Source organism: Mixophyes fleayi, chromosome 3 (genome assembly GCF_038048845.1).
Source record: "Mixophyes fleayi isolate aMixFle1 chromosome 3, aMixFle1.hap1, whole genome shotgun sequence".
In the NCBI taxonomy this organism is placed as follows: Eukaryota; Metazoa; Chordata; class Amphibia; order Anura; family Limnodynastidae; genus Mixophyes; species Mixophyes fleayi.
In genome coordinates this window covers 70,710,397-70,737,523 of record NC_134404.1, presented here as the reverse complement: position 1 = coordinate 70,737,523, position 27,127 = coordinate 70,710,397, and the positions used below count along the sequence as shown (strand labels likewise).

The window sequence follows — 27,127 nt, the reverse complement described above, 5'->3', positions numbered from 1 at the left end:
ATGGGGCAGGGACAGATGTGAATGATAATTCTCTGAAAAGTGCTGTGAAATATGGTAGCACTATATAAACAATACAACTTCTACTCTCCAGTGAAAACACAGCCCCCTGCACTTCAAAGCTCTCGAACCTCTGCAGAAAATGCTGTAGACATTTTAGTTTTGCTGGGCTGCAGGAAAGGTTTAAAATACCCCCTACCCCACCAATGAAGATCAGGCTTTAGAATTCCTCAGCTTCTTTCCCTGGACATAGCACTCTGCATTGTTCCTATTTATGCCCCGCACATCATTACTGTAGCATTTACTGCAGGGTGTACATTAACTTTTATATTTACATTAAAAACCCTGAAAATCTGCCTTTATAATGGCATGAAGAAATTTCCCTGTACTTCAGGTGCCGTCCCAACCCAATGTCTGATAGTATTTGCCCATTGTGGAGAGTAACATTCACCACTGTAACAGGGGGAGGGGCAGTTATGCGACACCCCTCTTACAATGCAGCCTGATGAACCCAGGCTGCAATTTCCTTCAATCATGGAATGAAAAGTTAACTCCAGTAAGCAACACAAGTCAATCTTTATTGAAAACAGTATTAATACATAACAATTCTTGTTACAATAAACGTGCTTTTAAATAAGTGAAATCTGAGCTGATCTAATCACATTATACAAAAAGAGTATACATAATTGAACTGGCTCAGAATGGATTCGCCATCCACCCACAATCGGAGACATTGTTTAATTTAAAGAATGGTATTTTGCTTTCTTTTTGGAAGACAACATTTAATCTACATATAAAAAGTATGAAAGCTGCATGTAAAATGTCTAAACAAAAAAAAAAATTCAAAAAAACAAAACAAAAAAATCCTTTTCTGAAAGTTTTGGGGCATGAAATCTAAAATACAAGGTGGCTAGATTGTTCACATAAACCCAAATACATAAACATCCAACTGGTGATTTTTATTTTTAGATACAATACTTTGCATTTCTCCAATCAAGACTGAAATTTCTGCTAAAATAGATTTATCTGAATTTGCGCATTCTGGTTATTTTCAATGTAACTGTGACCCACATGGTTGTTTTGACAGAAAGGTTGCTGGTTTTAACAGGTACACATTTTTTTGATCTTTACTTGATTTCACAAATTGGCAAAATACATAGAAATACGCAGCTGATTTTCATGAGTTGGGCTCAATAAATGTGTTCTTTTTCCCTCAAAGACAAGGTGTTGCTTGATAATGGGCCATTTGTCGCCAGGAGCCTACATCTTTACATTGTTCTACTTCGCCACGTATTAAAAACGTTTCCAGGATACTGTTAAGGCCTTAAAGCCATCAATATTCAGGTTTGCAGAGCAGACAAAGTAAAATGCCAAGATAGTGTAATATTTGTTTTTACATACACTTATTTGTACTCATAGGTTCACTTTAAATACCAAATTGTTTTTTAAATCTTAATAAAGTGTAATAACACTTTCAGTGTGTATGTTGGGACTACACAATCACTATCCAGAAGAACCTTGACAATATGCGACTCAGTGAGCAAGTGTCCGACAATTAAATGTTTATGTACACCTTTTATAAAAAGGTTAGTGTTTTAGGTCAGGAAAGGGTCACTAAGGGGAGGTGCGAGGTATCTACGAAACAGTCCAGATACACCTCGCACCAATGTTATAGCTGGAATCTGCAATTATTTTTCCTTGCGCCTCTATAAGCAGATTCCTACAGAGCCATCAATGTGCGCAGTACAATGTCCGGGCACCACATTGCGATAAGTGAATCTTCCCCATAGTGACAAACTTCACATTTTTAGTTATATTTGCTAAACTTGGAAAAAGTTACTGTTTGGAAAAAAAAAAAAAAAAATATATATAAAATGACTTTGGTTTTACCAAACTAAACCCTCACCAGTTTTGTGTCCCTGTGAGCCATGGGAGGCAAATCATACACATCTGACCTTATTATACTACCATAGTCTATACACTAGAGGTGCATAAACAGTACTACACAGTTCCCACATTTGTAGAGAATCCTATCAGCAAGAATAATTCAAAATTAATGAATTTGAATGGGTTATGCCCTACCAGATTTATGTGGTAGTCATACTAATAATCTATGACCACACAAAAGCCAGCCATCAAACTCTGCCCTGCCACCTTAGCGGTCTTCTATTCAAGCAGCAGTGAATGAAGCCAAATGCAGTTTAGATGGCACTATAAAGCACGCAGTTTAAACAAGTCAAAGCAACGCATTGAGACAGAGCGTAAATGGATCTTGCATTATTTATGTCAGTCTACACTCTAACCTGTATTCTCTATGCACGGCCTCACATGTCAGTGTGAACCGCTACCGAGATCAATCATCTGTCCAACACTACCAGAAAATGGTGCAGCTCAAGTGGACTGAACACTTGTGTGAATGTAGCCTTAGTACAGGCAATTTCCCCCACTCCACCTATTGGCAAAGCCGATCCTTCCAGAGACATCCAATCACAGAGCTGGCTGAGTATCCTGGAAGATCAAATGAAGCAAACACTGAATGTAAGACTGCTTAACGGCGCATGTGGGCAATTGTGTTACAAACACTATATGTCATGGCAGGAGATTGTCACAGTAAGATCATTTAAACGGTACTAACACGCTTAGAGAGAAACTAAAAACACTTTAATACTATAAAGTATCACAAAAGGTGGATATAGGAAATGTGCCACCCGGATTAAATCAATACTAGCTGTATAAACTGGAAATAATAAATGCTGAATGTATATAACGGTTTCTAAATAGCACAACATTAAGGGGTTTGTAAATGTGTAGTATTTCATGTAATCCGTGTAATGTACAAGTGTCAGCATATCAATTGTCAGTTTTACAATTCTGACATTTTTCCATGGACAATGCAAAATACAGCATTATACCAATCCATTACATCAGAGAGGTATGATGTTAATAGAAACATACAATAAAGCTTACATTCATTTGAATGCCTGAACTAAAAAAAAACATTGGATGAAAGATCTGGATGGGAAGTGTGGGCAGGAATCTCATGCAGAATATTACACTAAAGGTCTTCAAATAAAATCACTTGCTGCCTGATTTGTTGAACTGTGTACCATGACACTGTCTATATTCTATAAACAATCCCTTCACTTACTCAATTTATACACATTAGAATTAGGAATGTTCATCATATTTGTTTCTTTATTGTGGAATGCCAAAACACAAACTTCTGCACAAAGTGATAAAAAAACCAAAACTATATATTATATTAAAAAAAAAAAAAAAAGAAAAAACAAACAAAACCCTGACTTGTGGTCAATGTATCGTATGAACTGAAAGGGAGAACTGTAATCTCCTTGATTTCGTCTTTTCACATTTTGTGATGCATAGAATATTCTCTCCAATTTTTACCAAGACAATATAAGAGCATAAAAGCAGCCGGTCATGTACATGTCTGTGGAATGCTTGAAGTGTTCTTTCTCTATCCTGCAAGTAGTGCTGAGCCAATACAATGTAAGCAGCCACTTCATGCATGGCAATAGTTGTACCCAGGAATGAAGGACATTTATAGCGTTACACACTGCGTCTACGCAGTAACAAATCCTACTTGGTCACATCACCTGAACCAGCTAACCTAGTTAACACAATGTTGAAAAACTTAAGAGGAATGCCAAAAATATATAAAAAATAAAAATAAACATAGTATTCCTAGTGAGAAGTTGGGTATATTCTGAATTACACTGTTTTCTTTAGGATGTAGTAAATCACTTTTGTTATTTTAACATGGCACCATTTAACTAGCAACAATCTTCCAAAAATGGTAGAGCAACACTCAAAGTACACACTGTGGTTGTTAGTCTTGCCTCTAGTCCGGCGGGCCTTACCAATGATACAAGGCCATAAAATCCCTTCCCTATTCTTTTTGGATTTTGCATATGATTTTGTGTTTTGCATATGTCACTGCAATAAAATGAGCAAGCTTAATTTGTGTGTTTAAACATGCATTCAACTAGATATGGATCGAAACTTTATACTCCCTTTTTATCATTAGAATTAGGTTAAAAAAAAAAATGCAAGACTGTCCACAAAACAGGATTTTCATATTAAGACAACCACTAGAGTCCCAAGATGTTAACGTATGCAATAATGGAAATCTTCAGATCCTGAATTAGTGTTAGGTAAAGTGTTGAGAGAATTCAGAAGGAAGAAACTTCTCGATGGAGGCATAAACACTTCAGCACCATCTAATAAGCCTCTTACTTGCATATCTTCCATCTTTGAACCTACAGGGAAAAAAAAACAAAACAACAAACAAACTATGAAATAAGTCAGTTAAGATCTAATAGAACCAGTGAAAATGACTATGTATCATAAAATACCAGCTGAAATATCACAATACAAGCAACTTCATGTATTTAAACTCAATTCTTGGTGAAAACAGCAGGAATTGAAAGCAAAAAGACTCCTAATAAAGATCTAATGACAGATTAGATGGGCACGCAACTTAACATAATGCAAATAAGTCCCCAGATTAAAAATACAGTGGCGTTCAAAGACTCATACTGAAACACTGTAAAACAGTAATCTAAAGTACATAAACATAATGGAAGATTAAGGTGGTTTGTAATATTTTTGTTTACCATGTTTTGGAATAAGAAACCTGACCGTAGGAAAAATAAATGAAAAAATAAATAAAAATCAACTACTTCAAATACATATGCAATAATGGTTGATAAATGGTTGGTATAACTCTGCACAAGAGATGCTACGAAATCTGCTTACACTGGTAGGTAAATCACCACTGTGGTGGGACATAACTATAGGTTGGTGTCCCCGGAGGCCGATATGCAGGCATCGTAACTTGATGAGGAGCTACTGGAGTTGGTGAATGGGTGGTCAACAATGTACCTACAAAACAAGATTTATATCAAATACATCATTCGGAAAAGTTCAACGATTCTCCTGTGCATTAAACTTAAACAAAAAATAGAGATCAAAGAACTATTGTGAATGGAATTATTTCTGACTGCATTAACCTGTTAATTAAAAATGGTTCTCTTACCACCCAAAGAGACAAAAGTATTGTATACCTTCTACACTCATTAAATTCAAATTTTTAGTATCCGGATTCATATTTACCTGCTGACATCGCCATTGTGGTCCCAGCAACCATCCCCATAGCCACGCCACTACCTCTTGGAGAAGCAATTGGCGCTGGATACATAGTTGCTGGCATTCCATTGGGTTGCACAACAGTAGTGTGATGAATTACGTGTGGAGGGGCTGCATACAGTGGCTGTGTATAATACGTTCCTTGCTGTAAGAAAAGGAAAAACTAAGTTCACAAAACACAAATGTTTGTTATTGTGAGCACCTTTATTAGGGGAAATCTTTTCATTGCCCTGCAATACAACATAGCTCTGCTGTGGCCTCCATTACATACTAGATCTACAGCTGGTGGACCAAAAAAACCTAAAATGGAAACGTCAATATAAAGTCACTTAATAGGGCACTGCCCCACAGTATACGACCAGTATGGCCTTTGTGTGTCCTAGTATGGAGGGTAGAAATGCAGCAACAGTCACTTGGTTGCTGGTGGTGGAAACCGCTGTCTCAGGCATTGTACCAGAATATGCCGTAAATGCTCAACTGGGTTCAGAATCTATGACTGAGAAGTGTTCCGTTCACCAAACCATTGGGTGAGCAAACACTCTGTGGGTGGAGGCATCGTCAACTTGGAAAACACCTCTACCAGGAAAGAAGTGCTACAACATGGTGTGTAGACAATCATTTAGTAATGATTACACAGATCTACGATGAAAAAAGCTTTAATGAATTTATGTGATACTTATAGATTTTTGGCTTCTGAACATGAAAAAAGACTCCCGATTTTGCATACATCACGTTTCTCTGCAAAATGTGTATTTATAAGACTTTTTTTCATATTCTTTAAAATAAATGTATTCTGCCTACATTTATTATAATACATGGTCTTAAATTAATTCAGTTGGTAGTATTGAACGCTGCAAATCAGTTTGTCATTGAATGTCTTCGTTGCTTTTTTAAAATTTTGGAGATCAAAAGGTTTTGTATCCTGTCTGACGTGTATCAGTTGTAATATCAAAATCATACCATGAAGTACATACTAGGTTTAACGTCACAATGCAATTTAATGGGGGAAAAAATCATGTTTAAAATAAAGATGATCTAATTGTATATAACCTGCACACAGATAAATATTACTGCATTAATCACACGTTACCTGTGCATATGGATTCTGCTGTGGGTAGGCACTTCTTACTGGGTATACTGCAGTCTGGTAAGGATTTGGGGAAGAGGAGTAAGGTGGCACAGTCCCACTGGTGGGGGAACATGAAACTTTGTATGGTGTACCTGGTGTATATCCTGTAAAAGATAGACATACAGACCATCATATAACAATCTACTTTATACTACTTAATAATTGCAGAATTTATGTCTAAAATTCAAATGCATTATAAAAAGTTTCAAACCAAAAGGAAAAAAAAAAAACAATACAAATCCATAAATGTAAGTATCCCCATTACTAACACAGCTTAACCGGAGAAATCATAACCTTCACAGATACACATGGTTGTGCTCAAGCTATTTACAAAACACTGTTCCCTGTAATAGCCATTCAGAATAGAGGCTTCCTACATTGTCGTCCAATCAGCTGATAAAGTCTGTAGTCTTTCTTCAAGATTCCAGCAACTTGTATTTCAGTAGCTTTTAAATGGAGTAGAGCAAGTATGAGTTTGGCTCATGTTTTAGCCTTCTGAAAGTAAAGCTGCAGTCCTTAAATTCTGCTGACTGCACACATTTCCAAACATGTTTTTTTTTAATAGGGCATTCGAGTAAAAGGTTTCCTGTTTAAAAAGGACACTAGACCAAATCCTGTGTATTTGGACCTAAATAGATGCACATACAGTGCTTATGGATGGAAGACTGAAGTAGCAGGAAAACAATCAGCATAGGAGGTAAGTAGTGCTTGGTTGGTAGAAGCACCTAAACAGCCATGGGTCACATGCACTACCCTCCATGCTATATAGTGGGAGCACATCCCTACAGCCTGTGTAGGATCCCACTTACTCAATTATTTGCTAGCAGTTGCCAAAGGACGGTGGAACTTCCCCATCATAAAAAACACACTGCATAGAGTGAAGGAACCACATAGCCAATGGTATCAATGCATACACAGACATGCCGTGTAATGCTACTTCAGCTTTGTACAATAGGTCACTCACCATTTAGCATTACTGGTAGATAAGGAAACCCGCTACTCTACATTTAAACTAAAAATTAGTCAGGGTAAGGATGGCTTTTACCACTGAAGATTTGTGGAAGTGAGGGAAAACAATACAAAGACATTTTTATCTGGGGATGGTAGGTCTTATTTAAATACAAATACTACAAAGCTAGCCTAATTTTACGTTCTGTTGGTCTAGAGTAAATGTCACAGAATCAAAATATTCTAGTATTTTAGGGAAAAATGGTCACATTTGCGATTGTTTGCTGTGGACATTTAATCTGTGAATTAGACACACAATCTATATTTTGTCCATTTGGAAGATCATTGAAAAACTACCTCCCCTTAAATGACCTTTAACATACAGAGGTGAAAAAAGGGAACCAAGGACACTGCATAAGTCACTCCTGTATACATGTTTAAATTAAACAGGGGTTTCATTTTAAAATGCAACCCAACAATATGAACATTCATTTATGACAGCAGCGTAAAGAAGACTTCACAAAAGTAAAAGTAGTAACAGATGATACAGGTAAGACATAAGAGATCTGAATAGTAAGATTAGTTAGTTCCAATCTCACCATCGGCGCATTCACAGTACACAAGGAAGGGCGTCACAAACAATCAAGATATAACCATGTGAGCTCCAACATGTCTGTTCTATAGCCATACTTCAAGTCTACACCGTGAGCTTGTGCAGCAAAATAAGTCACAATTCAGGGACACCGAACACAGACTGAAATATACCACAGCAAAATTCTTTATTCAAATTCTTTAATACTACTTTGGTGTTAAAAAAATTGTGCCCAAAATGTATTAAATAAATACTGAAGTTATTTTCATTTATATTGGCGACTAAAGAATACCAACAGAGACACTTTGATATCTCTTGCCATAAAGAATGTGGTCTGCTCAATACAACAAAATGTGGCAGTCAATAGTTTACAGGAGGCACAAGACACAAGGTGCCCCCTACTACTAATTATACAATAAAATCAGGCTGTGTGTGCATGTGGAGAATTGCATACTGGTCAGGAGATTTACATAAACACATTACCCTCAAATTATTTTTTTTACATGATTTTCATGGCTTGATCCCAGCAGACACTTTAAAGGGTCTACACCAGTGGCTCCCAAACTGTGTACTGTGGCTCCATGGGGTGCCGCAGCGATCTCACAGGGGTGCCTCGGCCAGGGCTGTTTGTAAGCAAGGCAGGGGACTTTTTGGTAAATATTTTGGCTTACGGGTGCCTTGAAAAAATTATTGAGACCCTAAGGATGCCTCGAACCGAGAAAGTTTGGGATCCACTGTACTACACTAAGACATCCTCCACTCCCAAAATGAAAGCAGGTTACAATAGTCGTTTCCACTGCAGTGAAGGGTGTCTTACAAGCACTCATTTTTGAGAATTCTGTCTTGAAAATACATACAATTCTGAACATAGTAACAAAGGCTTAGGGCTAGATTTACTAAACTGCGGGTTTGAAAAAGTGGAGATGTTGCCTATAGCAACCAATCATATTCTAGCTGTCATTCTGTAGAATGCATTAAATAAATAACTAGAATCTGATTGGTTGCTATAGGCAACACCTCCACTTTTTCAAACCCGCCATTTACTAAATATACCCCCTAGTGTTACTCGCATCTACAGCAATCTGCAATAAAATACCTTCACTCCAAAATCAAGATTATAAGCAGAACTTTAATCCAATTCAGAGGAAGGTAGCCCTCAGAAGATCACATTGCACCTTGCCCTTCCTTGCTATACATTGATCATGTCTATGCATGTGTGCAAGCTTTTTAGACAAAAAAAATAAATAAATTAAGTGTTATCAGGTACTTATTTTGCTTTTTAATGTATGTTATTTAACAAGGAAGAGCAGATATACAACTAGTGTTAAAGAAAAAGCAAAACATGTACCTGAATTAATTGCACCGTTTCTCGCAGCAGAGAAAGCGTGCCCGAACATGAACATTTGCACACCCGAAGTCACATATTGTGGATGTTCTACTTCTGAAAATAAAAGTTGAATTAAAAAGCAGTAGAGCACTATTTAATCCACAACCCCACCATTTGTATTTTCTTTCTACATTGCTAGGATCACTCCAGCACAATGAACGCCAAAACAAAAACAAGAAACGGATTCAAAATACTAGATTACCAAAGGAAAAAAGTACACTCCCTGCTGGTTTTAAAACCCTTTCTTGAACACAACTGGAGTATAGCTCAATACGTATTAAGCATTAGCAGCCAACAGATGAGCCAACTAATTTCTCAGGAAATGCCAAAACCTCCTTTGTATATCCCATTTTCAAACAAAAACTGACCTACTTACATACCAAACACATTTCCAATGTTTTTATTAGAACTTATGTTCTCTCATTTTCTCCTTAATGATGCATTACCACCTAAAGTGATGAACATTCCCATGAACCACTAAAAAAAGGGGATGAGGGTGGTGTGTATGTATGGCTTTTGATTGGTTCTCCCCCTGCCCCTGGAGCTATGGAACGCTTGTGGTATTATATTTATAATATCAACCACACAAGTTGTTTTAGGGAAAAAAGAAAAACCATTGAAAAGTAAAACAACCAATATTCCAGATATTTGCTGAAACTGAGATTTCATACAAGAAAACCAGACTTTCAATGCATATCAGACCCAAGAGCAAGTCCTGTTAGAGGGCATCTGAGCTCTAAGCTGGAAGAAACTATTCGGATACTATGGTTCATTCACCAACAATGAACCTTCTGCTTGGTGTTTGGCTCCATTTCCCCATTAAAAGATCATACTAACCAGTGTACCAGATACCTTGCAAAACTCTGACACTCCTCCAGATCCACATCACGCATCATTGTACTCAGGAGCCTTATCTGCCTAGTGGCAGGACCTGGGGTTGTGGGGACTGCTCCCACACTTCTCAACAGAGCTTACTGCTCCGAAATAAAACAAATGATACTAACCAGTATTATATGCTAAGCAATAAAGACGCAATTGGCTAAGGGCAGTCCCATGCTTACATGTGGTAGTGTGCGGGAAGCAGGGGAAAAAAAAAAAAATCTTCCCTTTTCCATGCTACATACTGATAACCTTCCCCACTGGATACTTGAAAATATGTTCCCAGACACTGTGGTTATTGAAATGTGAGGGAAGCAGATAAAGAAATGTTCTTCCGGCAATGTGCACCAAAGCAGTAATACACTGATACAGAGGAGGACCCACCACTGCTGACACCTTCCTGTCAAGGTAGTTTTACTTTTCAACAAACACTGCTGGAACCAAGCTGCTAACACTGAGAAGGTATCAGCAGCAGTAGTGGCACCAAATGTCTGGGACATCAGAGTCCCTGAAGTGGGTCATTCAACTGATCCAACTTCTAGTTACTTTACCTCTCGTTCCCCAATTTTGATCTCAGTATTCTTTACTGACCAAAAAAGGGGACTACAAATCTTGAATCTGAAGTTCCTGATTTACAAAGGCTATAAAGTTTAAAAAAAAAAAAAATCCACACATTTTATTGTGAGCATACAAAAACAGCACAGAACCCCCCCCCCCCCCCCCCCAAAAAAAAGTGATACCATTTTGTTCAGAGCTTAGGTTTTTATTTGATGTACCAAACTAGGATTGAAACATTTCATGGTCACTTATCAAAAAAACTGAAAACAGATTCCCAGTTTTCAAAAACCTTGATATTTTAAAGATCGCACATACCAAAATTAAAGTTGGAATCTCAATATGATCATATATTTAGTGATTTTTATTTACAGTAATGTGTACATTTCTGATGTTATGATACATTGCAGTCAAGTATATTTGTAGTAATTTTATTCATAAATTGATTTCAATACCAGTCTTATCATACCTTGGAGACATCAACATTTAAGGGTGAATTATATAAGTTGTGAATATATTTCTCTAGTTATTCCCGAAAATTGGAAAAAAGTAAATGACCAGTAATTTTTTTTGCCTATTATTGTTTATATAGCGCCACCATATTACACAGCACTGTATAGAGAACATATTAATCAGCCCTTGCCTCGTTGGAGCTTAGGGTCTGAACACACATCCATAAAGTCGGAAGCCCATTAAACTACCAGCATTATAACGATTTATTGTATCTCAGTCAGTCATACTTTCATCAACGAATGAATCCTTGTCATTTTACTAAACCCAATAGTGTCTGCCCAGATAGCGAGAGGTAAGACTTGTTTACCTGAAGGGAAGGCAGGATTTGCACCAGCATACATGTTGGGAGAGTAGGCAGGAGCTGCAGCTGCATATCCCATTGGGAAGCCTGCTAAGAGGAACGGAAATATTGTTACAACATAAATGTTATTCCTGCAAAAGAAACTTTCTACAGCAAATATGTCACTTCTAACTATTATTGCAGTTACTGTTTAACATGTACAATAGAGCAGCATGTCCATAAAACTATGGGTGTAGTGACTCTTACAGCAGCACTGACTTATGTTTCCTTAGCACAAGGGGAATATATACTTAGATTTATGTGATGAAACATTATCCAATAGTCTATGCTTGCTGGCCAACTGGAAACATTTTGTATTTACAATATATTATATATAGGGGACAAATTTGACAGTGGTTGTAATCACTGAACATGGCAACTTCGTTTTTATTTCAAACTGATTTGCTTTAAGATGAAACAGGAGCAGTAACAACCCAAAGTGGAAAGAAACGTTACAGAACTGTAGTAGTAACGTAAGGAAAGACTGGACCACCTCAATAGAAGTACTCGTGGGCACTTTATTCCAAGTGATGTTGCGTATTTTGCTTGGCCTAGATATTGCAGGTAGGCAGCAAGAGGGATGGTAATAAATCCAGTGTGTATAAAATGCATCTGGATAGCTGAGCAGGGAGAATAGAAAGGAGACTATGCTGCGCAATGTGTTTGGCTGTAAACATTTTTAAACAAAGGGAGGTTAATAAGTACATTATACTTACCAGGGTACCCAATACCTTTGGCATTTGCATATGGTACCCCAGAGGAACCAGGGCTATAAACGGGATTCATGGTTTTAGATCTAAAATAAAAATAGAAACATAATGACATACAATGATTTACTTTATTTGCATAAGGACAATTATAACACCTGTGACTAAAAAGTGCCAGAGATGGGTATAGGAAGCGAACCCTATCCATGAACGGAATAGATATGAGCAAATAGCAATTTAAATAGAGCAACGACACTTGCTTTCCCTCAAAGTTATAACAAACTCATCCAGAATAAAGATAAATACAATTACACAGATTATACATGAACAGTTAGCAAATGTAAACACATCCACGTGAAAAAGAAACAATCAGGTGGTGTATTCACAAAACTGAAGTAAAAGATCCATTTAAGAAGAGTGAAAAACAAGATGATCGACTATAAACTACGGACAGGGATACTTGCAGGCTATGGTATTAAACAATAATATAATAAGAAAAACACTTCAATTAAACTCCCAGTATGGAAACAACGTATTATAGAAACATGCAATACTTCACAATTAATATCTGGTTTGGGTAATGTATGTGAAGTACAGATATTACTTTTGACTACTGTCCATATGTCACTCAGATAAAACCAACATTAGGTGCTGATAGATAAGGAGTAGGGCATGTCTAAAGTTTCCATATCAAAGTTATACTGGATCTTGGAGATGATTCGGTCATAGTAGGGGGGTAGTGGATTTCCAATTCTGAGCTATCGCAGCTCTAGCTGCAATGAGCATATGTCCCAATATACATCTTTCATACTTAGGGATGTATGGTGGGTATAAGTGTAGGAGGGCCAGGGCAGGGTACGGGGCAACAGTAAGGTTCAATACCGTGGAAATCAAGGCAAAGACCTCACCCCAAAGAGTCTATCACTAGGCCAATCCAAAAAACATGAAAAATGAACTTACGGCTTGTTGGTGCCTGCCACAGCAGGAATAAAGAGTAGCACCTATGTGTAGGACAGTCACTACTGTAATCTTACCACAATAACCATTATTTGGTTAAAAATATTCTGGATAGATAGTAAATACATTACAGATTTTTTTTGGTTTATTTAAGAAGCAACATTTTCAGCCATATGCATTTTGTCAATATCAAGAGGCCACATCCAGATAAAGTCAAGGTCTTCTTATATGTTGTCTGGATTTAATTACAATGTGAGATCAAATAGGCCAAAACAAGCAGACAGAAATAATGATTTTTACAATTTATTTCTAAAAATACCACATTTCAAGTTCACAAAAGTAGACCTATCTCCAACGCTAAATAAAAAAAAAAAAAGGCATGAAATCAGTTAAAAAAAAAAAAATCCTTAAGAAAACAGAAATAGTCTGTTTGCTAAATGCAAATTTTTTTCTATTACAGTCAGTTAGATGCAGAGTGAACCTAAAGAACATCCTCTTCAGGGTGACAGGATCACATGAAGCAGAGTAGCCCAAGCCAAGCTTTTGCCCTTCCGCTCCACAGGAGGTTTCTGTCCTCCCTGAGCTCGCCTTAGGACACCTGCATTACGGTTTGAAATCACAGGCACAGAAAACTATTAAATTCCAATTATTTCAAATACAAAAAAGGATTTAGATCTTTGGCTATGAGCAAACAGATACAAGAAGCTAGACTATTAAGAGGTATGAAAGGACTTTAACTTGGATCTATAATGCATATTCTAGCGAAGAAAAACGTCCACAAATATACTTGGCCTTTACAAAAAAAAAAAAAAAAAACCACTTACAAGACCTGTCAATTGCTTGTCAATCACTTGTTACGGCTGTCCAATAGTTTCCAGAAATACTAGGAAATAAAAATATATACATAAATCAGTACAGTAACTGCTATCATTAATAAACACATTAAGGATATCAATTATGCTGGGTGATTTGAGAGGGAAACAAATATGCAATCTGAAATGGTTACTGGATGGACAGCATTAATGTCGTTAGACTCAGACCAAAAACAAAGCAGTCTCCTTTTTTACGTGTGTATATGTTGTAAAGGTGAGTCAATTTTATGTTAAAAAAGCAAGTAAACAGTTTTTGACACAAACATTTTTATATTTGATAGATTGAAATATATAAGTTTATTTCAAAGTCTGTGTACTATCAAGTTGCATGATATAACAGAAATAACTACAGCATTTAAATTAACTAAATATTATCCACCGTGCTTTCCATCACTCCTCTGCAGAAGGCTGCAATGTATTCAGGATGCTGCTCTTCTAATAGAATAATTAGAAATGACTGACAGCTAGGCAGATTTGCTTTGCAGAAACACACTCTGGGATCCACTGAATTAACCAGCTCAAACTTTCAGTTCGGGGCACCCTCAGGGTCTCCATAATTTTTTCAAGGCACCCCTAAGCCAAAATAGTTACCAAGTAGTCCCCCGCCTTCCTTACCACCTGCCCTATCCGTGGCACCCCTGTGAGATCGCTGAGGCACCCCAGGGAGCCACGGCACACAGTTTGGGAACCACTGGTTAATTCATACACAGTGGCAAGGCTAGGGTTATCACAGAGTTTATTTTCCCCACTTATACCAGATCCCATTACAACTCTGCCCTAAAGATGTGGAAGGAGCTTCAGCTGTCTGGAGTGGAGTAAGGAGTCAATACTTTGCTGCAATGGAATGTCAGGGTACTGTAAGTATCTTTCATTTCATTAATAAGCTCTGAAAAGGTTATTGTTTAAAAGGGATGTTCTATGATCACTTATTCCAATGATGGGCAAAAGGCAGCCCTCTGAGCCTTCATGTGCGGCCCCCAGGTCCTTCCCACTTTATGACTTGTTGGTCCTTTTCTCTGCTTTATACCCCACCAAGCTTTACCCACAATCCCAGCTCTTAACATCTTATTTGCTTGGTGCAGTCAACTTGTGCATTATGTGACATCCATACAGCGCTGGAGAGAGGGACGCGCAGTCTGTGCTTTTCCTCCTTCCACCATGGGAAAGAGCTGTGTGATTTCTGCTTGCATCATTAAAGAAAGATCAGGAATGTTTAGACCGGCGGTGTAATGCACATATCAGCTGTACAAAGAAGGGCAACTAAAATGGTGCATGGCCTACAGCACAGAACTTACCAGGAAAGACTAAAAGATCTTAATATGTACCGTTTGGAGCAGAGAAGGCAAAGGGAGGACATGATAGACATTTTCAAATGTATCAGGGATTTTAACAAGGTACAGGTGGGAAACATTTTTCAAAGGAAGAGAAGTAGTAGAACACGAGGACGTGCACTAAAACTGGAGGGAAGAAGGTTCAGAGGAAAAACTACTTCACAGAAAGGGTAGTGGATAAGTGGAATAGCCTCCCATCAGAGGTGGTAGAAGCGAATACAATAGAGCAATTTAAACATGCTTGGGATAAACATAAGTATATCCTTACAAAGAACTAAGGATCATATAGGGTTCTAGATTACCATAGGTTAAAAAAATGGGTAGACTGGATGGGCCAAGTGGTTCTGATCTGCTGTCAAATTTGATGTATTTAAGTACATTTGTTGTCTGCTTTCAGTTAAGACATGTAAACAGACATTTTAAACTGTGGGGCACATTAAAAACACGTAACAGGCTGATGGATGAAAAGTTCTCTGCAGAATTGTATGTTGCTTATTCCAGCATCGCACTTAACTTTCAAAAGCTGATGGGACATCTGGTCACAAAGACGTCACATTGAACCGTTAAATGTGCTCGCTATATTTAAAAGGCCTGTTGATGGGTAATGAGTGGCCCTTGGAAGTGTATCTGGATGACCATCGCCAAAATAACCAATACAAATTATAATAAAAAATAAAGGAATGATGCAGCGATAGAGCAATCAAAATGTGTACGAGTGTGTAATAGCTATTCACACTTACTAAAAGATCTGCCTACAGCAAGATAGCACAAGCTGGTCAAAACATAACCAAGCCAGACTGCTAAAGCCAATCCTAAAAACGGACTAAAACATCAAATGTAAATTTGTGCCTATTCAATATTCTACATGTGTGCTAATCCCAGGAGTCAATTTAATTATTAAGCACAAACCAGCATCATGTACATACACACACATACTGACTGATGGCCGCCCATTTTTGCCTAATCAATGCTTGGAGTTTGTCAGAATTTGTGGGGTTTTGTTTGTCCACCCGCCTCTTGAGGATTGACCACAAGTTCTCAATAGGATTAAGGTCTGGGGAGTTTCCTGGCCAAGGACTCAAAAATTCGATGTCTTGATCCGAGACACTTAGTTATCACTTTGCATTATGGCAAAGTGCTGCATCATGCTGGAAAAGGCATTGTGCATCACCAAACTGTTCTTGGATGGTTGGGAGAAGTTGCTCTTGAAGGATGTTTTGGTACCATTCTTTATTCATGGCTGTGTTCTTAGGCAATATTGTGAGTGAGCCCATTCCCTTGGCCGAGAAGCAACCCTACACATGAAAGGACTCGGGGTGCTTTACTATTGGCATAATATAGGACTGACAGTAGCACTCACCTTTCCTTCTCCAGACAAGCGTTTTTCCAGATGACCCAAACAATCTGAAAGGGGATTCATCAGAGACAATGACTTTACCTCAGCAGTCCAATCCATGTACCTTTTGCAAAATATCAGTCTGTCCCTGATGTTTTTCCTGAAGAAAAGTGGCTTCTTGACATCAGGCCATCCTCCAAAAGTCTTCGCTTCACTGTGCGTGCAGATGCACTCACACCTGCACGCTGCCATTCCTGAGCAAGTTCTGCACTGGTGGTGCCCTGATCCTGCAGCTGAAATCAACTTTTGGAAAATGTGGCGCTTGCTGGACGTTCTTGGGCGCGCTGAAGCCTACTTCACAACTATTGAACCTCTCTGATCCAAAAAATGGTTGATTTAGGTGGAATTTTACTAGCAGCAATATCCTTGCCTGTGAAGCCCTTTTTGTACAAAGCAGTGATGACTGCACGTGTTTCCTTGCAGCTAGCCATGGTTAACAGAGGAAGAACAGTGATTTCAAGCACCACCCTCCTTTTAAGGCTTTTAGTCTGTCATTCTAACTCAATCAGCATGAGAGTGATCTCCAGCCTTGACCTCATCAACACTCTCACCTGTGTTAAACCAGAGAATCACTAACCTGATGTCAGCTAGTCCGTTTGTGGCAGGGCTGAAATGCAGTGGAAATGTTTTTGAGATAAAATTCATTGTCATGGCAAAGAGTGACTTTGAAATTAATTGCAATTCATCTGATCACACTTCATGATATTCTGGAGTATATGCAAATTGCCATCATAAAAACTGAGGCAGCAGACTTTGTGAAATTCTCAAAACTTTTGGCCATGCCTGTATGCTCTCTAGCTTGATTCAACTTCTAATGTGACACTAAAATTCACTTATAGGGCCTCTAACTATGTTTTATTTATAAAGTGCCAATACTGCTTACAGGAGGAGAGAATGTAAACACACTAACAAAAGTAATATAAGCCAAGACAAAATTTAGGAAGTTCTGGTTTGCTAAAACAAGACAAAACGAGAGAAGGATTCTGTTCCCCAGAGCTAACAATCAGAGGGGTGATTAAATAAACAACTAAAACAAACAAACTACATACAAAGACTTCAAAATGACATGCTCTCGTAAGACAGCGGTAGACTTTTCCCCTAACTCCAGTGTCATAATAGGAGCAATTCAGTGTGTGCTATAAATGCACAGCCTTCAATTGATGCCATGTGACAATCCAGAAATGCAAACAAAGTGATGTAACTGGTAGCAGGTTCTGATCAATGGACCAACCACATACTGTACAAGTAAATAAGGGTAAAATTAAACCAGATGGAAGGATAGATGGTAATGCATTAAACTTAGTAATAACTTGAGCGTTCCCATACACAGACAAATCTAACAAAGTGCCCTGACCACTGAGCAAGCAGGTATGTAGATTTAGAGATACACACAATGCCATGTAAGGCTTGCTTGGAATCAACAAAAAATAAAATTATGAAGTCAATACCTACAAGTACATATGTTTCATGTTAAATAAGTGGATTTCAAAACAGATATATTGTTCCATTATGAATACATTTACATTTTATTTAGCTGAAGCCTAGGGATACATGTGTTGATGTCTAGATTGTCTTATGTGGGATATATATATATATATATAGATATATATATATAGATATATATCTATCATAGTTGACATACTGCAGTCATTACAACTTCACTCAACAATTACATTGACAGCAAATAATTAAAACACCAAAGAGATGCCCTCATTAAACCAGTTAACTCATTATCCAGGAACAGCACAATGAAGGAACATATTGCATTGCACAGTGAAAGCTGAGTTGATTGTTAAATATTCTCTTATAAAAATCAAATCATAACAAAGACAAGAATAGAATGTCATATTAGAGAAAATAATTGAATACTAAAATTAAGCTTTTGTCAAAACTTGCAGATGAAAGTGTAAAGGTATTTACAAAAAATAAAGCAAGTGCATGTTGAAATGTGGCATGACCTGACAATTAGTAAACATAAGAGTGCTGTAAAAGGTGAAACGTAAAAAAGGCAAAAGCTAGTTAAAAGTTGTACAGCAAACATAGGGAAATGCATTGACTTTAAATGAAAACAATGTTTTATTTAATTTTTAAGCATACTTGCATTAATAAAATAAAAGAAATTTAAACAAAATTTTAAAATGAAATGTCTAAATGTTTTAGCTGTATGTCTGTGTACATACATCGGGGAGGACATGCATGCAGGGAGCCCAGGGGAGGGCATGCATGCAGTGAGCCCAGGGGAGGGCATGCATGCAGGGAGCCCAGGGGAGGGCATGCATGCAGGGAGCCCAGGGGAGGGCATGCATGCAGGGAGCCCAGGGGAGGGCATGCATGCAGGGAGCCCAGGGGAGGGCATGCATGCAGGGAGCCCCGGGGAGGGCATGCATGCAGGGAGCCCAGGGGAGGGCATGCATGCAGGGAGCCCAGGGGAGGACATGCATGCAGGGAGCCCAGGGGAGGACATGCATGCAGGGAGCCCAGGGGAGGACATACACGGACACCGTGCAGGTGATCAATCTCTAACATGGTGGATTCCGCAGAGGAAACACAAGGTCATATACCACAATAGCAGCAGGTCTGACTAGCATGGGCTGTGGATGGACGGGATATAACGATGAGAAGCGTTAGGCCTCATCAGGATATATGTGGTACCTGTGAATGAGATGCCGATAGAGCGAGCACAAGAGCAGGCACAGTGCGTCCGTCCCTCCCCCCCTTGCCGCAGGCAGCCCCCTCACCTTTAGATACGGGCAGCGGTGGATCAGGGCCGGTCCGGACAGGGCAGTAGGTACACACAGCCGTGTCTGGGTTTTTCTTTCTTTGGAGATACTGCGCAGCAACAACCTACGGGCCAGTGACGTCACTTCCTGTCGGAGCCAGATTCTCCCGCCCCACGCGCTCTGGCTATAGGGGCGGAGTCTAGGACTGGGCTGGTCACGTGACGCCGCTCAACCGCTGGTTCTAATTGTGTTTTCCAACGTTGATCCGGGTGTAGTCACTGCACTGTAGTGTAATGCAGACAGTGCACGGTGCAGTGCTCCTCACAGCACAGCATTTATCATATGCATAGAGGAATAGGGGGCGTCATACCAACCTGATACAATACAGAGGTGTAGTACATACGTCTGCTTTCTTATCTACTGCACCTAGAGGTCCATTTAATAAAATGCAATAGCTCAAAAATCCTGGCTATAAAAATGGCTATAGCAGGGCTTCACCCAATTTATGACGAAGTTAACAACATTTTCATTATTTTGAATACGTAGCTGTAGTTTTGCAAGGGTTGATTTCTGAGTTCATGCCCAAAACAGTGTTAGACCAGGCAAAAGACAAGTGTTTTATATTAAACTGACCACCCTACTTCAGGGGCTCACGGAGGATTTTTCGGGGGGGTTTTTTCCGCCCCCGAAAAAAAAAGAATTCCTAGAGACCTGCCGCGCTCCGTTTCGGCTGCACTGTAGTATACAGCAGCCGCGGCGCTGTCAAAGAAGCGTCCGCGGCGGTGCTGTATACAATACAGCACCGCCGCGGACGCTTCTTAGCGCCGCGGCTGCTGTATACTACAGTGCCGATATGTAGGGCACTTTTTAGCGAAGGGGGGGGGGGGTTTCTGGAGACCCAGAAACCCCCCCTGCGTGCGCCACTGTACTTATTCAAAATGTTAAAATCATGGGGCAAAGTCACCATATTGTATGCCCAAAACCTTTTTTGGATCGGGGTAAAGCTTGTGTAAGGGACACCCTTTAGTTTCAATGTGATGTGAAATCATTGATCCAACTTGATTTAATCCTTTAAAAATAAGCTTTTCTCAATAAGAAGCTGGAAGAAGCTGGCTGAATAAAAAGCTAACTTCAGCCTTGTCTTTTCCTATGAGGTCCACGGAAGCAGTGTAAAATCCTATGCTTATTTCATCCTCTGCATTCACCTACAGCGCTAGGCTAACAGTGAAACCAGTTAATGTAGGAGGGGGTCTTCTCTGGGGCTCTCCGTGCAGTCCTGGCATAGTAGATTACAGCAGCTCTGCATTGTGTCAGTGCAATTTGCAGCCATACAGAATGAATGTTACTGCTGCATATCTGTAAATAGACCCCCTATATTGTACAGCTCTTTCCGCAGGTAGGGGGTTAGTGCAACCAGATGGCCTTTTAATGTATTCGACTACTGTAACCTGTAAACTATAGTTAGCAGTTTGGCATTTGACCTTCACTCATAAACGAAGGTGGTAATTTTTTTGTGTTTATCAGTCATTAGTTATGCATTTGAAATGCGTTTCAGTGCTCTTGTTTGAAAAGTACATAGTCAAGTCTTCTATAGTTCAGACCAGTGCTTGAAGTGGGCAGCTATACAACAGCATACCATACCGCCACTGCTTCCAAAAGGACTGATCAGTCATCAGCCATTTATAGCACCACTAATTGTGAAGCGCCATACAGAGAACTCAAACCAGTCCCTGCCCCATTGGAGCTTACAGTCTAAATTCCCTAACATACACACACACACACAGACTGAGAGAGCCAATTAACCAACTAGCATGTTTTTTGCAGCCTAGCAGCTAGCAATGTTGCTGCGATTACACGCCCCCTTCCTTCTTTCCCTCTTCAGCAGTGCAGTGGCACATTCTCATTACATGTAGGTGGCGAATATAATTAATGAAGAAACAGGCGAGCAGCTAAAAAGCAATCAAGAGTAGGTATATCCTAAGAGAGAACATTGGGGAAGCAGAAAAAGAAGAATAAATGAATGCGAGGGAAGACAGCTGCAAGATGACAAGTAAGTGGAACAGGGGAGAAGATGGTCCAGGGGATATGTGAGAGAGACAGAGGAGAACATGGTGCAGGGAGATAGGTAAGAGGGACGGGGAGAAGATGGTGCAGGGGATATGTGAGAAGGACAGGGGAGACGTGAATGCAGGGAGATATGTGAAAGGGACAGCGGAGACAATGGTGCAGGTAGATAGGTGAGGGACAGAGGAGAAGATGGTGCAGGTGGATAGGTGAGAGGGACAGGGGAGAAGATGTGCAGGGGGATAAGTGAGAGGGACAGGAGAAGATGGTGGAGAAGGATAGGTGAGAGGGACAGGGGAGAAGATGGAGCAGGGGCATAGGAATAAAAGACACTTAGGGAAAGGGGAGTGATGCAGAGCAAACATAAGAGAAAGGTGTAACACCCGAAGTGAGAAACCTATGACACCCCAGTTGTTAAGGCATGCAGGAAAGGGCATTATTGGATTTGCAGTTAAATAGCAGATGAAAATCCAAAAGAGACCTACATTGGTGCTAAAGGAGCGTATATTTCAGGCATGTAAATATCGCGGCTGTAAATATGACAGCTGATTTCAAACTTTTTTTGTATAATTTCTATTGATTACTCAGTAGATGCACATTTTGCCTAGATTCTTAAAAAATCTTACCAGGTGCAATCTTGGATGTGAAGTCTGAGAGGTTTCAAGATGTAAAAGAGGTACAGTAGAAACCGAAGGATGGGAGAGCTGGATAACAGATAAAATACAAATGGTAATGAAGGATGGTTGGGAATGCACAGACACAGATTTGGGGGAAGGGGTTATCGTGTGTGAGACGGAACATGTATTTAAAAAAAAAAAATCAAGCTATCAAATTCCATTCACTTATAATTTCCTTAACACCACTTCTAAATTTTCACTTTGACCACTGATTCAGACTGACATTTTTGTGTGTCCATCCAATGCTTTACACTGTGGTTTGTTTTGGAAGGAGCAGGGCTGCCGAGAGGGGTGGGTGAGTACCAGGTGGTGGGCGGAGCATGGTAAAAAAAAAAATACTCACATGATCGTGGCACCGGCACACCTCTTTCTTCCTCTATGCTCCGTTGAATGTCAGGCGTGACGTGATGACATCAAGCCCAACAATCAGTGAGGAGCAGCGCAAAGAGGACCCAGACAAAAGAGAAGAGATGAAAGAAGCCAATACAAAGGTAAGTAAAGGAATGGAGGCAAGTGGAGGAAAACAGAAAGGCACCGAATGATGAAGAAGTGGGGGGAGAGAAAGGCACCAAGTGATGAAGAAGGGGTGGAAAGGCACTGAGTGATGGAGGGAGGGGGGGGGCACTGAGTGATGGAGGGGGGGGGGGGGGAGAAAGGCACCGAGTGATGAAGGAGAGGGGGGGGGAGCAACATGGCACAGTGACGAAGGAGAGGGGGTGCAGAATAGCACAGTGATGAAGGAGAGAGGGGAGCAGCATGGCACAGTGATGAAGGAGAGGGGGGTGTCAGCATGGCACAGTGATGAAGGAGAGGGGGGAGCAGCATGGCAGAGTGTGATGAAGGGGGGGGAAGCAGCATGGCACAGAGTAATTAAGATGGGGGCAGCATGGAACAGAGTGATGAAGGGGGACAGCATGGCACAGTGATGAAGGAGAAGAGGGCAGCATGGCACAGTGATGAAGGAAGGAGAGGAGCAGCATGGCACAGCAATGAAGGAGGGGGGAGCAGCATGGCACAGTGATGAAGAAGAAGGGAGTGGCAGCATGGCACAGTGATGAAGGAGGGGGGGAGCAGCATGGCACAGTGTGATGGTGGGGGGCAGGTGAAGGGGGGGAAAAGCAGCATGAAGGGCACAGAGTGATCATAAGGGGGCACAGCGTGGTGATGATAAAGCTGCAGAGTAATGTGTGTTTGATGGCACAGGGGGCTTGTGGTAATGTGTGTGTGATAGCACAGAGGCTTGTGGTAGTGTGTGTGTGTGATAGCACAGGGGGCTTGTGGCAATGCAGTGTGTGTGAGGTAGGTGGTGGCTAATTAATGAGTGCTATTTTGTTTGTGGGGTGATGGTGGGGCAATTTAATAGTGGGGACTATTAATTTAAGATGGGGTGGTTTGGGGGCTATTGAATGTGAGTTTGAGTAGAAGTAGGTCTCTTTATTAAATGTGACTATGAATTATTTAATGGCAGTGATGGTTGAGGGAAATAGGTATATTTATGAAATGTAAATGCTGTTAATTTATTGCAGGAGTTGTTCAGAGGGAGGGAAATAGGTTTATTTATTAAATGGGAATACTATTATTTTAATGTTGGGGCTGGAGAAAGGCCTAATTATTAATCGTGGGTGCTAATGATTTAACGCCGGGGCTGGTTGGAATTTTCTAAATGTACCCATTTATTTTCCAAATAAGGCCCCCAACATTCCAGGATCCAGACAAGTCGCAACTAAAGAAACCTGCAGCCACAGGTGGTGAAAGTGACAAGAACAGGTATGAGAGAGCAGGACAGTCGATGAAATGTTGTGATTCTAGTGGGGCAATCCAAATTTTTGGTGACTGTTCTGCCCAATGTAAGGAGCAGGCCAAGACTGTTATCTCTTTATGTACACACTGCATTCTTTATATACTACACTATGGTGCTGGATATCCTGAAAGTCAGGAGTGCTGGGACATATGTCATGCCCCGGCGAGTGGGCACTGCACCCTTGTGCCAATGGTGTACACAGCAACGCAGGTTTGTTTTCTGTAGGAGGGTGGCCTAGCGCTTTTCACCTGATAGTTACGCCCCAATGATGCATAGCCACGCCTCCAATTCTATGATCACACTCACAGCGGCGCAACATTTTTTGCCATGCTCAACTATATGGGGGTCCCATGAAGTTGTTGTACCAGGGCCCTGAAGTCCTCTTGGCAGCCCTGGGAAGGAGTGTATATATGCACTGCCATTCAGTGCACGTTTATTTTTCCATTAAAGTCAGTTTAAACAAAGGTCATCTCTCAAGCATTTTACATGCATTTATAAGTGAGCATAGAATGTGTGACAGGCCAAACAAAATGGCCGCTGAACTCCATTTTATTGTTCTTGTACTTTGTGTGTATTTTAAAATGCTGATGTAACCAAGACGAAGCCTGGATATGTCTATATACATATATCAGCTAGGCGTTTTCACAGTGCTAACTGCGCAGGAACTGGAAAGTCCCGTGTAACGAAACAAGGTGCCTCATCCTGGACGTCTGTAATGGTGCCAGTCATTTGTTTATCCAGCTCATGAGAGAGAGAGTGGGGCCCTGGATAATTGCTGATTAAACATATTACTAAGAGAACTATCAAAGCTAAGTATATTATTATTATTATAGTTTTACTTGTTTGCAATAAAAGATTGTGGTCACAACTCTAACTCCTTGCAACCTGAAAGAGCCTGAAATAGTTTCACCGGAAGCACAATGAAATGTGTCCCAAACTCTTAGAACACATACTATTCAATGTATAATAAATGCTGACTAAAAGGAGTGCAGTGTTAAAAGTGTCATCGGCGCACACATTGGATTGTGTCTTGGTGAATGCAATCCATTGCTCTTGGTTTATACACACATTGACACGTCTGTATATATACCCAAGGCTTGGAGTAACACATACATTTTTTTTGATGAACATTTCAGAAAACTGATTGGAAGGTAGATGTTTTCTGCAGGTCCTGGAGCAGAATAGGTGCAGAGAGTCAAAAGATCGCATACATGTCTGTATACCTATAACGAGGGGTCGAAGTGTGTTGGTATTTGGTGGTATTCCATACCGCCACTTCTACTGCTTTAATTGAACAAACTATCAAATGCCATTCACTTAAATTTTCCATACAGTCTCTTCTGAAATTCCATACTGCCGTTTCAAAATTTCCTTTTCAACCAATGCATATAGGAAAATGGATGTGATGGTGGAGCACTATCTGCAGTCAACAAATAATCAACAAATTTGAAACATTGCAGTCCATACAGAAGCTTTGATACAAGTTGTTTCATGGGAGGTATCAGAAAGTCAGGTGAGCCAATAAGTGACTTACTCGGCTAAAATTGATTACATAGAACTGCATGTTGAAAGGTACAGTCAATTTTATTAGAGATCATATATTTTGGGGCTAAACACAAGGAGTTGCAGAAAAAACTAGTCCTAGAATATCTCAACTTAGAAAAGCCATTCAAAATTTCCAGAACCTTGGAAGAGTAAAAAGCACTGGAGGCTGCAGCACAAAATGTACATGCTTCATAACAGATGCAGATCATACACTGCTCACATTGGGCCTCATTTAGAGTTAGGAGCAAAACAATCTAAAGGGTGCAAAGTTGCACCTAGCCTTCATTACATGTAAATATAATTTATTGTTTTGAATGCAGGGTTAAAGTTACTGGCTTTTGCATCTGTCTGTCATGGTGCTGCTGTGGCTACCAGGAGAGAACCACTTGCATGGGTAGTTATCAAAGACACATCATTTCTGGTCAAGCCGATTAGTCCTGAGGACACATGAGATAAAAAACTGAAGTTGGAGGAGGTAGAACCATGAGGAACAAATTTGTTGGGCTAGGGTAGGGTAGAATTTTGAGGGACAAAGCCAAAGTTGATAAACAGGCAAATAAAGAAACAACAGCAAAGAAGCAAAATTCCAACGTTGCTCATGTAGATATTGGTTGAAATAAGGACCTTATAGATTCTGCATACAGGTAAGGTCTCTTAGACCTAATTGACTTGATCTGCAGCAAAGTGCCTATTACACTTAATGAACAGAATGTGCAGTAGATGGTGCACTGTTACCTGTTTTCTGTAGCCGGTATTGCAGGCAATTCTCCCAGTGCTGTCTTCTTTAGAACAGAGTTCGAATACGACCTTGTAGGGTTGACAGGATTCACCCTGAAGAATCTGTCAAGCAGAGAAGGTGCATGAACATAAGTCGACTTAATACAAAAGCGGGACCAAAGCCCTTCCAGTGCACCAGGTACTGCACGCCTCTCCTGAATCGGTCAGTGATCAACTGAATGATTTATTCCCAGTGACCCTCTGCAAGAGGAGGAACCATCTTTGCTATTGGAAATGGGCACTTCACCACCGGTTTCAAAAGGGAGATATGAAACATTTGGTGAATCTGTAAGGAAAGTAGTAACCTGTATGCTACTGCATTTATCTTCTACCTGGGTACAGACCAATGTACTAAGTCCCCAGTTTGAATGAGGGCATCATTGGGGAGATGTTGCATATGGAGAGCAGGACACACATTATTGCCCAATGAGATTACTGGCTTATCCTGTCTTGTCTGCTCTACAAATCTTTTTGGGTTAGCTACCTTCATCTTCTTCAGCCCCGAAGATTCTGCACATATGTTTCTAGAGAAGGAGCCCCAGAGGGAGCATAGGAAACAGGATGACCACCAGATGGAAACCATAAAAGAGGTAGAATTGGGGTACCTCTGTGGAGTTCTGCACCAGGTTGTTCCATGAGAACTCTGCACACGCAAGCAATTGGGACCAGTCGCCCTGGGCACTCGGAACAAAGAGCTGTAGAAACTGCTTGAGACACTTCGTCTGTCTGTTCCAATTGGGGTAGTACCTGGACGAGAAGTGGGGTAAAATTCCC

The 27,127-nt window shown here is 40.1% G+C and overlaps 1 protein-coding gene across 4 annotated transcripts; it reads right to left on the bottom strand.

Annotated features, from left to right (window-relative positions):
* Positions 1-1,578: 1,578 nt before the first annotated feature.
* Positions 1,579-19,667, bottom strand: FAM168B (family with sequence similarity 168 member B). Of its 4 annotated transcripts, none has more exons than XM_075201699.1 (9): positions 19,508-19,667; positions 13,995-14,053; positions 12,223-12,302; positions 11,474-11,554; positions 9,181-9,273; positions 6,254-6,396; positions 5,131-5,308; positions 4,774-4,899; positions 1,579-4,274 (listed from the first exon to the last, which is right to left on the bottom strand). In XM_075201699.1, exons 3-8 carry the CDS (start codon positions 12,290-12,292, stop codon positions 4,787-4,789), a joined length of 678 nt encoding a protein of 225 aa, XP_075057800.1. In that variant the 5' UTR covers positions 12,293-12,302; positions 13,995-14,053; positions 19,508-19,667; the 3' UTR covers positions 1,579-4,274; positions 4,774-4,786. The 4 variants fall into 4 exon arrangements, with proteins under 4 accessions (XP_075057800.1, XP_075057799.1, XP_075057802.1 ...); XM_075201698.1 differs by having other exon boundaries at positions 11,474-11,557; positions 19,508-19,666; XM_075201701.1 differs by lacking the exon at positions 9,181-9,273 and having other exon boundaries at positions 19,508-19,666.
* Between the last annotated feature and the right edge of the window lie 7,460 nt (positions 19,668-27,127).